This window comes from Lygodium microphyllum, chromosome 18 (assembly GCF_053477565.2).
Source record: "Lygodium microphyllum isolate KBCC chromosome 18, Lygodium_microphyllum_v1.1.10, whole genome shotgun sequence".
NCBI classification, from domain to species: domain Eukaryota; kingdom Viridiplantae; phylum Streptophyta; class Polypodiopsida; order Schizaeales; family Lygodiaceae; genus Lygodium; species Lygodium microphyllum.
In genome coordinates this window covers 30,344,970-30,361,377 of record NC_141152.1, presented here as the reverse complement: position 1 = coordinate 30,361,377, position 16,408 = coordinate 30,344,970, and the positions used below count along the sequence as shown (strand labels likewise).

General features: G+C 40.2%; 1 protein-coding gene across 2 annotated transcripts in view; it reads right to left on the bottom strand.

Moving 5' to 3' along the window:
• Window positions 1-16,408, bottom strand: part of APP1 (aminopeptidase P1) — a 109,345-nt gene that overhangs the window by 72,987 nt on the left and 19,950 nt on the right. For both annotated transcript variants that reach the window (XM_087698528.1, XM_087698527.1), the window contains 2 exons: window positions 8,044-8,130; window positions 7,785-7,852 (listed from right to left, as the gene is read on the bottom strand). In XM_087698528.1, the coding sequence (XP_087554654.1) occupies window positions 7,785-7,852; window positions 8,044-8,130 (155 nt within the window). The remainder of the gene's footprint in view (window positions 1-7,784; window positions 7,853-8,043; window positions 8,131-16,408) is intronic.

Here is a 16,408-nt window from a genome sequence, read left to right as displayed (position 1 = left end):
TGTCATGATACCCCTAGTGCGGGACATCCAAGAATTAATAAGACTTATAGTCTTATTAAAAGGCAGTTCTATTGGCCTGGAATGAATAAGGACGTCCTTGACTATGTGGTCAAATGTAATAAATGCCAGGTTAATAAAGCTGAAAAATTAAAAATGGGAGGACTTCTCCATCCATTAGAAATTCCTTCGGGAAAATGGGAGAGTATCTCCATGGATTTTATTGTTGCTTTACCTAGAACACAGAGAGGGCACGACTCTGTGTGGGTAATTGTGGATAGGTTAACCAAAATGGCTAGGTTTATTCCAACTTCAACTGATGTTAAAACACCAGAATTGGCTAGATTGTTCGTAGAGAACATATACCGATTGTATGGCCTTCCGGCAAATATAGTTTCTGATCGGGATAGAAAATTTGATAGCCATTTTTGGCGTGCGGTATTTAGGAAATTGGATACTAAACTTAGCATGAGTACGGCGGATCATCCGCAAACAGATGGGCAAACTGAAAGGGTTAACCAAATTCTTGAAGATATGCTTAGGGCATATGTAAGCAAAAGGCAAACTAATTGGGAAGAGTATTTACCGATAGCAGAGTTTGCATATAACAGTGCCAAACACTCTTCCACTGGATATAGTCCATTTATGTTGATGTATGGGTTTCAGCCCAGAGCTCCTTTTGCAATAGGACTGCATAAGGAAAAGGTTCAGGCAGCTAAAGACTTTTTGGAGGATATGAATAGTATGTTAAAATTTGCTCAAGAAAATATTAAAAAGGCTCAAAGTCGAGCTAGAGCATATGCAGATCCTCACCGAAGAGACATCTCCTTTGAAGAAGGAGAATTGGTCTATCTTAAGGTGCCTGAACAAACTAAAACTATGAAAAAGGGACATTGTCCAAAGCTTTCACCAAGGTATTGTGGTCCTTTCATAATACTTAAAAGGGTGGGAGAATTGGCTTACAAGCTCCAACTACCTGCTGGTAGTAAAATACATCCAGTTTTTTATGTAAGCAAACTAAGGAAGAAGCTGGGTGATTTGGATAATCTAATCTTAAATGATGATATTGAGGAGTTATTCTATGACCAATCTAATCCACATGAACCAGAAAAAATATTAAATGTTCGTAATAGACGAACGAGGAATACTATTTATCAAGAATGTTTGGTTAAGTGGAAAGATTGTTCAGAAGAAAGCTCAACATGGGAGCGAGTAACTACTTTAAAGAAAAGGTTTCCCGATTTACAGTTAGACCTTCCAAATATCGTTTTCGAGGACGAAACCGATTTTTAAGGGGAAGGAAATGTGACATTAAAAGTGATATTTAATGTCACATTAAGGTCATAAGTGTGGAATGTGACATTAAAAGGGATATTTAATGTTACATTAAGGTAAATTTAGGGGAACATGCACGAGAATGACCGTCCGGGCTCTTGGGCGCCCGAACGGGGTTAAGGGGAGCCTAGAGAGTAAGGGAGTCCAGGAATAGTAGGACTCCAGGAAGTTGACGGCTGGCAAAGAGATAAGCTTGAGGGCCAACACTTATCTAGGCGTGGCTGGGAGGTTAGTCTGTCTCGTGCTTCCATCTTTTCAAGAAATCTGCCCCGTAATCTAACAACTGCCCATGCGCCACCATTGCATACCCACTACCAGCTCCAATGTTACCACTCCAATTGTACTCTATCCGCCTTTAGCAACACCACCCTTCTCTTTTCTAGCTTGTTGTCTAGCCCTCCTGCATCGCTTACCATGCCTTTGCCAATGCCAACCTATCTCCTAGTACATTGATCAAAAAACCACCCTACACCACCACATGCTATCTTTGTCTATGCCCTCAACCACTTGACCATTGTTGATGGCAATCCTGCTATCTTTGCAAGACCGCCTCTTCTAGCTGTCCAGTCACCACCTATCATGTACCACTTTGCTACCTTGGTGATAGTTCAAATTCACTGCTACATTCACCCCCAAATTTGAAGATTTCTATTAAAGACCCCAAATTTACAATCAATTTCTTCATAAAATTTGGGGCTTTTCAATTTTAAACAAGATTTCTCAAAATTTATTCATTCAACAAAGGGTTTTTGTATATCTTGTTGAAATTCATCGCAATTGAGGCCAACTTGTGTAACATTGGGTGACATTACCAACAAATTTTATCAACATTATAGAGCATTCTCAACATTCTATATTGCCAGTAGTAAAACAATTGTGGAGACAAGCTGTAAGCATATGGCACTAAAGTTAGATGGGTAGATCCTGTAGTTTAGACTGTTGCGAATTCATCTAGTTCATCCAATATTTCTAGTGGTTATTCTACTCTAGCTCCAACTACTTCTACTACCACTCATCAGTTGAGATGGAAAGGAAAGATGCCCATGCACGTGTATTGATTGTACTATCATACAAGAGGCAAGTCATACCACACATTGGATCTTACATAACAACCAAACACGCATAGGGTGAGCTTGCATTTCTATATCAAGTGCGCAATGAAGCATGTATTGCCTACTTGCATAAGCAACAGGAGATAAGAGCACATGACAGAGGGTGATTATTATAGGGACGTGAATTCTCAATGCTTTGCTTAGCATTTGCCTTGGACATTAATTAAATGTGGACATGTGAGGTGTAAGTATGATGTGTAAGTCTGTTCAATCACAAAGACAAACCTAAGATCCCAAGATGTTAATGGGTATCAAAGGCAAAAGTTGTAATAAGTTATATTGGTCAAGTACTAGGTGGTGTATCCGATGACAATTTGGGCCTTGGGTATTTTAGTTAGCCATTAAATGTCAATTGGGAGTCAAAATAGCCTAGTCAATTTAATTGTGGATGGGCACATTCAATTTTCTCAGCAAGGACAAGGGCTGAAATTAATTTTCAAAATTATTCATTCTCAAAATTAATTTAACGGCTGAAATTTTCCATTAGAGGGCTGCCAGCCTAGAGTGTGAAAGTGGATTCCGTGCTAGAAGAGTGTCACAAGGATCTAAATTTGTAATTTAATGCTCTTTGGATACTTAAGGACACTTAAGTTATACACATGTGAGGTGCAAATACGAGATTAAGTTAAACATTTGTCACGGTGACAAATAATCCTAGCTTTTGGAATGGGGGATTGGCAAAAGTTGTGATGGGCAAGTGCTAGTGGGATGCCTAAGTCAAATCTTGGTCAAGGACACTAGATTTGCCCTTGGAAATGACTTTTGGTGTCATTGGGGTTAGAGTTTCAAATAATTGAATATCCTAGGATTTGTGGAAGTTTCGACACTTTCAAGTTCAAAGAGATTAGGAATTTAAAGTTGAGATTGAGTAGTCTTCAATGCTCTTGTAATGTGGACAAGAACAAAGAGCCAGGCAGCTCATTTTTGCATGTGGAGCCTCCAATAAAAGTGGTAATTTACCAAATGTCAAGTTTCAATCAGTTTTGGGCTGAATGCAAGTGTATCTTCCAAGTTGGGCTATTTTTCCCATTCTGGGTTGTTTGGGGCAGATCTGAGGGTGGAGAACTCACTTGTGAGTAGAGAGAAAACTATTGAAGCTTCACAACAGCACGGCAACCTGATTTGGGACAAATTCTAGGGCTGTGAACTGCAAGAAACCCTAAAAATGAGATCATTGACAGTTGCTGGTGCAAAAAGCAGGGTTTTGGACAGCCACAAGACCCCAAAAAAAAGAAAGTAGCCTGATTTTCTCTCTCTAACACAGGAGAGGATTGCTATAGCACTTTCTTGTCTTCAAATTGCATAGCAGCCAGAAACATCAAAAAAGTTTAGAAACAAAACATTAGAAATGTGTTTTATAAGTTTCTTTCAAGAGGGGGTAAAATAAGAGACATGGTTTTTTTATAAAAGAGAATTTTTATAGTTTAAACTAGGGAATGAGGTTTAAAACCTCTATGGAACTTTTTCTTAAAGAAAAAAGGCCAATTGAGCATCAATGATAATACATGAGATCAATTGAGAATAACACATTATGCATCCATTATTGACTCGTATTGAAGTGTAGTCTTTAGACAAGTTGTACCATGATTTAGACCTTTGACATCATGGTTCATACACATCACACAAAGAGAATTGGAATAAACATGTTACATAGACCTTGTGCAATGTGGAATGAGTTAAGATACAGCACCATGATTCTCATTCCAAAACAACATAACAAAATGTCAAAATCCAAAAGTGAATCATGATAGATTATATATAACTCATAAATGAGACTAGAATCATATAATCAACTCTTGAGAGAATACAACATAACATAATCCAAAAATGAATCACGATACATTATATATAACTCATAAATGAGACTAGAGTCATATAATCAACTCTTGAGAGAAAAATAGATTCTACAAGACAAAGTTGAATAACTCAACTTTGATGAGTTGAAAGGCCGTTGAGCATGGAAGAAGGGGAAAAAAATGCCTCGATTAAGGTCCCATAGCATCAAAGACATTTTTCATAAGTCGGGCTTCAATATTCTTTTGTCAAAAAACCTCACATTCTTAGCTTGTACAAATGTTTCCCAAAGAAACGTGTTTCTTTATTGCTATGTTAGATTGAAGGTTTCTCTCTCCTCTCCTATCCTCCATTCTCTCAACAACTCTGAAGATATTCAACATTGTTTTGCTGAATCCAAACCTAATTGCTGATGTAATTGGGGTTTATCAGCTATCTTGAGTGGTATGCCATTGAATCTCAGCCATTCTCAGTTTTGCCCAGCTGTTTGAGGGTGGACAACGATGTTCATACTGTCAAAACCCTAATTTACAATAGAAATTAGGGTTTCTCAGCCACCTCAAGATCTGCTCCCAATATTTGAAGACCCCGTACTCAAAGTAGCGGTTGGGAATTGAGAATTTACATTTGATCTTAGGGATGAACCCATTTCCCATTTGATTTGGCCCACATGCAAGAGCCTAATGATCAATTTGTGCCCAATCTCCAGTCAAATCAAGGGGCAAATTGATTATTGTTGCTACACATCATTTATGACAACAAAAAGCATTGGATTTCAAAGGAGATTGGAGCAATCTCATTGTACAATAGCAATACAACTTAAAGAAATACCGCAAGGGCATCAGTTTTGGGGCCAATCAGGAGTCTTCTGTCCAAGATTTAGTGGTAACATCACTATTTCAGTTTATGTAAATTTTATGACTGCTGTAATAAATTCATTTATCACCCTTTCAAAGAAGGAAGACTAATTTCATGGTCCCATTGCAAGGATACAATCAACTCCCCTAAATTGGTGGATGAATCTCAATCGTTGATGATCCTCTTAGGCAATCCATGAAGCTTACCATGATGGAATTATACCCTCCTTGAACATCTGATTCGACATCAAAAGCATTGCTTTGTTGCTGAAATTGTAATCAGCTAAGCATTATAGCAAGAATTTCTTCATATAGTGAGATGGGATCAAGCACTATTGATCCCTCTCACTTTGAAATTCAAAAACTGTAGGGGGAAATGCAATGCCTAATCTTGGACAATGTACTCATACTTAGCATGGGCAGCAAACATTTAATATTTGTTTAGACCAAAATGCAAGTCCTTCAAGGCCTCTTGAAGCTAATGACCAACAAGAGGAGGAGGAATTTGATGAACAATTTAACGTCTCTTGAAGTTGATGACGAGCAGAAATTTTAGACATGCAAAGGGCATGAACATGTTTAAATAATAAGTGTACATGTTGTTTGACTATGATGACAGCATGATCTTCCAATGGTAATTGATGCCTTTGTCACTACAAAGCAATCGAGGGCAATTGCAAGAATTTAAGAGTGAGGTTTGTCACAGACATAAATTTTCAACTTAATGCCCTTTGGATGCTTAAGCTAGGACACTTAACTTGTGCACATGTAAGATGCAAATACGAGATTAAGTCAGATGTGGGTCACAATGACAAATAATCCTAGCTTTTGGCAACGGGGGACATTGGCAAAAGATGCGATGGACAACTGCTAGTAGGGTGTCTAAATTAAATCTTGGTTAAAAACATTGAATTTCCCGTTGGAGATGACTCCTGCTATCATGGGGGTTAGAGTTCTAAATGATTTAATGCCCTAGGCTAAGGTTTGTGGAAAGTTTCCACTCTTCCAAATTCAAGGAGGTTAAGACTTTAAAATTGAGGTTGGGCAGACTTCAATGTTATTTTAATGAGGGCAAGACCAAAGATCTAGGCAGCTCGTTTTTACCTGTGGAGGCCCCCATGAAAATGAAAATTTACCAAATGTCAAGTTTGGATCGGTTTTGGACTGCATGCAAGCATATCTTCCATGTTGGACTATTTTCTCCCATTTTGGGTTGTTCAAGATAGATCTAAGGGTGGAGAACTTGGTTTGAGTAGAGAGACAGCTGTTGAAGCTTCACGACAGCAGGGCAACCTGATCTAGAACAGATTTTGGGGCTGCATACAGCAAGAAACCCTAAAACAATGTCATTGACAATTACTGGTATAGAAGTTAGGATTTCATACAGCAATAAAACCCAAAAAACCAGAAAGTGGCCTGATTTTTGCTCTCTAAAACAGGAGGGGATTGTTGTTACAGCACTTTCTTGGCATCAAACTGAAGGTTCCTCTGTCCTCTGCTATCCTCCATCTTCTCAACAAATTTGAAGATATTCAACATTGTTTTGCTAAACTCACACCTAATTACTATTGTAATTGGTTTTGATCAGCTGTCTCAAGAAGTATGTCGTTGAATGTTAGTCATTCTCAGTTCTTCCCAGCTGTTTCAGGGTGTCAAAACCCTAATTTATAGCAGAAATTAGGGTTTCTAAGTCACCTCGGATCCGTGCCTAATAATTGAAGACCCCATACCCAGAAGAGTGGCTGGGAACTGAGAATTTACATCTAATCTCAAGGGTAAGCCCATTTCCCATTTGATTTGGCCCGCATGCAAGAACCTACGGTTCAATTTGTGCCCAATCTCCAATCAAATCAAGGGGCAAACTGATTATCATTGTTGCTACTCATTTATGACAGCAAGGGGCACTAGATTTTGAAGGAGATTGGAGAAATCTTAGTGTATTTCTTCCAATTGCAATGGACGTTAAGGAAATACCACAAGGGTGCCTATTTTGGGGCCAATTGGCAGTCCACTATCCAAGATAAGGTGGTAACATTTGTATTTCAACTTATATGAATTTTATGCTTGTTGCAATTAGTGAATAATCATGTCATTTTTACCACCCTTTCAAAGTAGGAAGGCTCTAAGAATAGTTAAATCCTAGGGTTTTCTATTTAAAGATATTTTGTGCATTTTAGCACATCGGTGTGAATCGTTATTTTTTATCATATATACTTTGATTCAATTCAGCTGGGTATATTCATTGATCATCATTCCAATTAAGCATTATTGTGCTCTCTCACATAACTATTCCACACACCTGGACCATATAGTTATATGTTATTCTTGTACAACCCCAACAGAGACCTTCTTTGGAGAATGCACACTTGTGCTCAAAGGTTATAACCCAAAAAATGGACATCCCCATTAATTTGTGCGATTGCTTCAAGCATATTCTTCTAGTGATATATGCATGAAGTAGGTCCTTATCCAGATTAGAAAAGAAAGCTGTGTACAGTTTGTTCTTTTGCCATCCATTAACACTTCAAGTCTCCTTTCTAATATGCAAAGCTGTGTACACTTGAAGTGTATTGACTTTGCATTGAAGAATACAGATATTAACAGAAGGATGTGCACAAGCCAAGTGACAAAAGTAAATAAAGCTATGAATTCTTATCTCTGAACTCTGTGCAATTGAAAGAAAACTTACAGCCTCTTTCTTTTGTTTGAGACTTTGGTTTCTGAAAAATACCCTGCAGCACCATACACTTCTTGCATCTGAAAAAAGGCACCCACATGTTAGAATTGCCTTACCAAAAACCATCAATCTTGACCTATGTAGAAACTTGAAAGAAAAAAATCAGGGTAATCCAAACGTTTCAATTCATAATTGTCAAAATTGAACAGCACACTTTCATATCGATTATGAGTGTCCAAACAGCGAGAACAACTATGTGAAACTCAGGTACCTTGCCATCCAACCATGCAAGATAAGATACAACAGCAGCTCCATCTCGTATATGTGATTTTCGAAACCCTTCCAGTTCAACAGGATGCTGCATGATCCAGAATTGCTTAAAGACTTCATGAAAATTTCAACATGTTTCACTTGGGGATAGAAACAACAAACTACAACCAACAAAGAAGAAAAGCATTATAGGAGCACAAACACATCTAACAAGCTGCCACAATCGGATATAGGACCTTAAAAATCCTTGCAATTCAGCAAGATACTGCAAGATAAGAAGTTCACGTGTAGCTACAAGAGAAGGTTAACAACAAATGAAATCGACCTCCATTTTTGGCCTGCACAGAGTGCTATATCCCAAAAAGATAATTTCTTTACTTGATCAGTTCTCCTTTTCAAATAATGTTGTACATACTTAAAACAAAACAATCCATTCATTGGATAGACTGTGCCATAAATCCATCTAGTAGTGAGTGGCCAACAAGTCATGGTGGACCCACATCCTTGACCAAAACATGACGGCATACACTTCCATCTATACGACTTGAGCAGGTTCCTGTGGTTGTCACCTTTAAGCATGGACTAGATCAACAAAAACAAACAGTTAATAAGATGGACTAGACCAACAAAAACAAGCAGTTGATAAGATGGAAAGATAATATTTGATGGTCTAAAGTATACACATATGCTGGCAGATTGCTTATAGATTACTTGAAACTTTCAATAGAGGCATTGAATTGGGTATTTAATAGTCTTTTGAAAATGTATTTTAAAAGAGCTTTCATTTGACACCATATTGGGGAACCCTCAATTTGGGGAGCACCTCAATTCTAGGAAATCCCTTAGGAACCACTTACTATTCTTGGCCATTTGAACATTGATAAACTGAATTTAATTATTTTTCCAGTTTACACCTCACAATGGAGGCATCTCAAAGATTAATTGAATGTACTTATTTTTACAACAATGGAGAGCTCTAAGAGATCAAAAATTATCCCTATGCTTTTCATTAAGCTTTCAGGAACACCAGTTATCCCACAAATCGACAAGCATCCCTGCACTTATTTAAGCTTTCAAGGACACTGGTTATCCCATTTTTCAGGATGCAGCTGGAAATTTGTCCCATTCCACCTTGCTTTGTTTTCTCTCACTATAATTACAACCACTTCTCTTCAATTCTCACATAACTTTTTGGTTGGAAATTGCTGCCTACCTCTTGTAAATACCCACAAGAAACCTTCACAGCTTTGGGCTCAACCCAAACGCCATCATCAGCTCTTCTATATGGTCCATTAACCCAAGCCTCACAACTCTTTTCCTTCTCGCTGTCATGCGGTTCTACGTCTAATGGTTGAAAACTTACGGGATGTCTATTAGTGATAGCCTATTGGATCTTGCTTCTATCGTTTGTAGAATTTCTTGTCTTTCTACTATGATCGCTTCTTGCCAAAATCCTAATATTTCTAACAACTCCCTTGCAATGACAATGTCATGTTTACAAGGAAATACATCAATTACCAAAAGGAAACAAGTTCAAAGCATTGTTGAATACTTTAAACTTCTCTAGTGGAAAGTGCCTTGGTGAATATATCAGCCACATTGTGGCAATTGGGGCAAAAGACCAAGCTAATGTCCCATGCATGAAATCCTTTGTTGATAAAATAATAGTAAACCGCAACGTGTTTCGTGCGAGCACAAAACACAGTTGCATGCTACTACAAAAGTACTTTTAACTGCCAATATGTGAAACCAGCCTTCCTTCTTGGAATGGGTGGTGATAACCTGATTTAAGAGTTAATTACAGCAATAAATAAATGCACATAAAACGAAATACACACTTCACCATAACATTCTTGGACAGTAGACTCCTTGTTGGCCCCAAAACTGGCGCCCCTTGCAGTATTTCTTTAGCTTTCATTCAATTGGAAGGAGTACAACTTGAGATTCTTCAATCTCCTCCTGCTAACCAATTGGTCTTACTGTCATAAATAACCAGCAAGCCTTTTGGGTCATTTGCCCCTTGATTCACCCAGGACTTCTCCAATTTGACCCTTGGCTGGCCAAATGCTGCCCCAAATCAATTCGGGATGGGCTGGCTCCTAAAATCCCTTGATAATCTTCAATTATCAGCTCTGCTGGTTTCAGTCCCTTGAGCCTTCAATCTCTGGCATGGATCCCAAGGTCGCTGCTAAACCCTAATTTCTGCTGTAAATTAGGGTTTACTGCAGAAATTACAAATCAACCCACCAAAAATGGCTGAAAACTCCTCCAAATGGCTGAGAATGGCTGAGCATAGGTTGAAGGAGATGAGAGAATGCTGTAAAGAGAGAAAATTCTGAGATTTGTCGCGAAGAACTGATCAAAATCAGCTGCTGCCCTACTGTACCAGCCCCAAACGGATACACCAACAATAGGAGCATCAAAGACTGTGATCTTCAGGAGAAAGTGCATCAACAGCAATTGCCAGCTTCCCAAGGTCAAGAATATGCAATCTCCATCACCAAAATGGTCTCCAATGGCTGGGAAATGGCACCAAAAGCTGGCAACAACAGTCCAACACCTCCTTCCAACAGCTCCAAAATGAAAAAACGAGATTTCCCTCTCCCTTCAGCCCTATTTAGCCTTTCCCCCACTTGCATGTGAAAGTTTTGCCAAGTGGCAGCTTTCTTAATTCATTTTCAGCAATTTTCAGCCATTTAATTAATTTTTAGAATTATTTAATTCTGAAAATTAATTTAGCCATTAATCCATGTCCAGAAATTTGACCTGCCTCTGACGGATCTACTGAAGAAGCAAACATCGATTGTATGGTCACCTGCTAAACAATCCAGCTTTGATAAACTAAAGCAAAGTTTGGTATCAGCACCTATCCTAAAACTTTTGGATCTTGGTAAGGAGTTTGAAGTAGTAACTGATGCTAGCACACTTGCCTTAGGATGTGTGCTTATGCAAGAAGGTCACCCTGTAGCATACTCTTCAAGGAAACTGAAGAGCCATGAGAAGAATTATGCTACCCGCAATCTGGAATTGTTAGCTATCATCCATGCTCTAAAGCTTTGGCTGCAAAAACAGCCGCAAACCCCCCCCCCCCCCCCCCAAAAAAAAGAACCACCAATCCCCCAATAGGAAATCGCTATCCTACAGCTTTCCTTGCCTGGGGAGTATTTCAATAGTGGAACATCGTTGGAAATAGCAACACAAACACCTATACACGCCGTGTTCCCCACCATTAGCATTTCAAAACAAAGTTCCAATATTCCAAGGGCCCATTCCATGTTGCTCTTTCAAGATGACATGATATGTACTTTAGCCTTCAAATATTAATAAATTATGGCTTTTGAGTCTTTAATCATTAGACTTTTTTAGTTGTGTGTACTTATTTGCAACATCAACTTATCTTAATATATCATGCGCCATCCATTTTGTTATTAGTAGTGCAATATGATGTTTTTAAAGTGTCTTTGAATACTTGTGAAGAAGTTTATTGCAGAATGATGAAAAAATCCTAAATTTATCTAGATTTCAACTTCCCATTCCCTCCCTATTCCCAAAATAGGGCCATCTCATTCCAATCATGTTCCCCATTCCCACCCCATTCCCCATTTCATGTGGCTATGCCACTAGATGTTGAATGAACTTGAAATCATTGATCACGGTGTGGAGGTCGATCATCACTGCATGTGAAGATGGGTAAAGGGGGAAAAAGAAGAGGATAAAGATTAAGTAAAAGAGAAGAATATGGAAAATTACTTGGTTTTAAAACCTTTGTTTTGAAAAGAATAAAAGAGGTTGAAAGATTATGGGGAGAGAGAAAGAAGCAAAACACAGCCACCTTGTCGCATCTGGCAATGAAGATGCTAATGTGGCGGATTCAATCTAGGATGCACATCCAACTGTAGTAGCAAACTCCAGTGGTGGTGAAGGATTAACTCCTCAAGAAGATCTAGACGACTTGCATTGGCTGCAAACATATTTATATTTTATGCAGAAGTTATCATGTTACCCACATTGCCGACCTTCTATGTTCAACAGTAGATTATCTCATTGCCCACATTGCCAATGTTCTGTGGGTTCAAAAGTCAACTACCACAAGAAGACCTCTTCCCGGCCATTATCTTCAAGGGGACTTCAGCTCCACTTCTTTAAAGGGGGAATCCATAAGTGAATAGAACTCTAAAGAATAAAAGACAAATTCCTAAAATGGCCAACTCTCCTTCAAAAGAAACCAAAAATTCTAGACAACCTTGGTACCATACTCCTAATAGGATAGATATTGCAATCACTGCAAAAAGCGAGTCATGTCGATGAGGATTGTCGCTCTATGGCCTAGGGTAGTCCCCCTCATTCTTCTCCCCATGACCATCAAACCTTGAGCACACACACTGTCAGTAATCCCCCTAGGCAGCCAAGTGATCACCCGCACACTCCCATATGAGCGTAGGCGTAAGTAAGGCGTGTGAGATACCCAACAAACCCCCCTGGAGTGAAGAGTGATCAAGTGTACAAGGATCATCCGCCACCAAAGGGCGTCAAATTCAAAGCATCGCGAAATGCTTCAAATTTGTCTCGTGGAAGAGCTTTGGTGAAGATGTCTGCCACATTGCTGGTGGTAGAACAGTAGACAAGGCTGATATCACCTGCATGTAGCCTCTCTCTGACAAAGTGGTAGTGAATCTCTATGTGTTTCGTGCGAGCATGAAACACAGGGTTCCGTGCCACTGCAATGGCACTCTGACTGTCAGTATATAAAGGAGTAGGCTCCGTAACAGATACATCCAAATCAGCAAGTAAGCGTCTAAGCCATACGCACTCAACTGCAGTAGTGAAGGCTGCCTTGTACTCAGCTTCACATGACGACGTGGCAACAATGGATTGTTTCTTGCTAAGCCAAGAAATGCATGACGAGCCAAGAAAGAAACAATTGCCACTAGTGGAGTGACGAGTATCAAAATCACCAGCCCAATCAGAGTCACTGTAAGCATGTAACTGCAGTGGTCCCCCCTTGGCATAAAGCAATCCAAGAGCTCTAGTACCCTGCAAGTAACGAAACACACGCTTCACAGCTTGCCAATGCGACATACGAGGCTGATGCATGTACCTGCTCAAAACTAAAACGGCAAACTGTATGTCTGGCCGAGTGTGGCATAGATAGATGAGACATCCCACTGCTGGAGCATAAGTATGGATATCAAACAAATCACTGTCATCATGTAATGACAGTTTGAGCCCAGGTTCCATGGGTGTACAAACTGGCTTGCAATCCTGTAAGCCAAACTTCTCAAGAAGTTGCCCAATGTACCTTGACTGACATAATCCAATGCCTCTAGCATCATGTACAAACTGGATGCCCAAGTAATAGTGCAAAATACCCAAGTCAGACATGTCAAAAGTTTGCTGTAAATTATTTTTGAATGCTGAAATCTGATCAGCATGTGTTCCAGTGAGCAAAAGGTCATCTACATATAGACACAAAATCAGCATGGATCCCCCCTCTTTATGTACATAAAGGGTAGACTCAGATGGGCTGTTTACAAACCCCTGACTAAGCAAGAAGGCATCTATCTTTGCGTACCAAGCTCGTGGAGCTTGTTTCAAACCATATAGAGCTTTTTTCAGCTTGCATACTAAATTTTCTGAGCCTTCAACTGCAAAACCAATGGGCTGCTGTACATACACTTCTTCCTGAAGTTCCCCATGTAAGAATGCAGTCTTTATATCCAGCTGATGCACTTTCCAACCAAAATGTGCAGCCAAGGCAATCATAGACCGAATGGTCGTCATACGGGAGGTAGGAGCAAAGGTCTCCTCATAGTCAATGCCCTTTTTCTGTGCGTAGCCTTTAGCTACCAGCCGTGCCTTGTACTTATCTATGGATCCATCTGCATTCCTTTTCAATTTGTAGACCCATTTCGTACCAATGGCACGCTTGCCAACTGGCAAAGACACCAAATCCCAAGTATGATTCTTATGAATAGAATCCAATTCAGCTTGCATGGCTGCCATCCAATGCACACTATGTCGTGCATCCTCAAAACATTCAGGCTCCTCATTATCATGAGTACATGCTGCCATAACCAACTCCATGGAATGTGCTGAATCATGCAGTCGAGTTTGCCTTCGAGTACGACCAGCCAAGGGTGTTTCCAAATGACTATCTCTCATAGTCTGCGTGTACCATCTAGGCACCTGTCTTGCTTCCTGACTGTGTACAAGTTCTTGCTGAATTTCAGTTTCAGCAATGTGCTGATTTACTGCATGTTCCATAGGAGCAGCTGGCTGAACATTAGGTTCATTTGCTGAAGTACCAGCTGAATCACCAAATGTGATGGGCAGCAGCCCTTCAAAGACATCACGGGCAGCCTGATATGTATCAAAACCAGCCAAGGATAATTCTGATTTTTCATCAAATACAACATCCCTGCTGACAAAAACCTTCTTGGTCACGGGATCATAGAGTCTGTAGCCTTTGCTTTCGCTGCTATATCCCATAAAGATGCATTTTACAGCCTTGTTGTCCAACTTCTTTCGAAGTACCTGTGGAATATGGGCATATGTAAGACACCCAAAAGTACGGAAGTGGCCAACAGAAGGTTTGCGGCTGTGCCAAGCCTCAAAAGGTGTGACGGTTTTCAAGGCCTTGGTAGGGCATCTGTTCAAAATGTGGCAAGCGCACATGACGGCTTCCATCCAAAAACTATGAGGCAAACTCTTTGCCTTCAGCATACATCTGGCCATCTCCATGAGTGACCGATTTTTCCTCTCTGCTACCCCATTCTGCTGTGGAGTATATGCAGTAGTGTACTGATGGATAATGCCCTTCTGCTGCAAATAAGAATTCAGCATAGAGGACATGTATTCCCCCCCTCGGTCCGAACGGAGAGTCTTAATCTTGCAACCAGACTGAGTTTCCACAAGTGCACTGAAAGCCAAAAATGCATCATACACTTCTGACTTCTTTTTCAAGCAGTAGACCCAGCAAAAACGTGTAAAGTCATCAATAAATGTTACAAAATAGTAACAACCACCCAATGACTGTGTCTGCATGGGCCCACAAACATCCGAATGCACAAGCTGCAATCTGGCTGTTGCTCTAAAAGCAACATCACGGGGAAAAGAGAAACGATGCATTTTCCCCAAAATGCAACCCTCGCATAAATGCTCAGGAGGTCTCTCCAAGAGAGGTAATCCATCCAACATCTGAGTACGCTGTAATAGCATCAAGCTGCCATAGTTTACATGCCCCAAACGAGCATGCCATAACTCTGCCTCTAACATAGCAGGAGTAAGAGTGGATGTCAAATATGCAGACTGATCTACCGAAAGAGCATCCAACTCATATAACCCATGACACAGAGAACCTGTCAAGACCAATGTCATGTGTTCCTTGTCACGGACCATGCAACGGTCATCATCAAAGGTGACCTGCAAACCACAACGTGCCATAGAAGAAATGGAAAGCAGATTCTTCTTAATGCCAGGCACATACAAAGCATCCTGTAGGCGGAGAATAGAGCCATCAATGGCTGTAAGCTGAATCTCCCCAATACCACGAACAGGGTATGATGCATTATTAGCACACTGAACAGACTTCCCAACGGGAGGTGCACCAAGAGAAGCAAACAAATCTCTACGAGATGTGATATGTCGTGAAGCACCACTGTCAAAGAACCAAGTGTCAGCATCTTCTGTAGAGCTAAATGCTCTATCAGCCCAAGAGACATCATAACTGCAAGTGTAAAAACAATAGTCCCTGTCTGCAACAAAGGACGCGGACTCACTAGCAGTGGAAGGAGCTGCAGAAACAGACATCCCTGACTCCTTCTTCTTCTCTTTGGCGATGCGCTTCCTGCACTCAGTGATATAGTGGCCAGGCTTCTTGCAGTAATGGCATTTTCCTTTTTTGGCTTGCGTGCCCCCCTGTTTCTGACTTGTCTGTGAAGTGCTACTACTACCAGAACTCTGCGAAGCATTTTTCCCTTGGCTGTTTTTACCCTTCTGCCTTGACATAAAAGCCTGCTCAGAGGCTATACCATCCACACCACTGTTTCGTCTAGTTTGTTCCTCCTCTAGAAGCAAACTGACAAGCTGAATGAAAGTGATGGGCTCTTTCGAAATCCTCATAGTGAGGTTCAAGGCAGTATGAAAAGCCAAGTAAGAGGGAGGCAGTGAATTCAATGTCGTAGAAATCAGCTGCGCATCTGAGTAGTACTCATCCACATTCATGAGTTGCTCCCGCAAGTCCTGAATTTTGTTGAGATGATCCTGCATAGAATCACCCTCATTCATCTTTAGAGTCTCTAGCTCTTTCTTCAAGAAAGAGATGCGAGTCTCATTCTTTCCTGCAAACATCTGCTCCAATATCAACC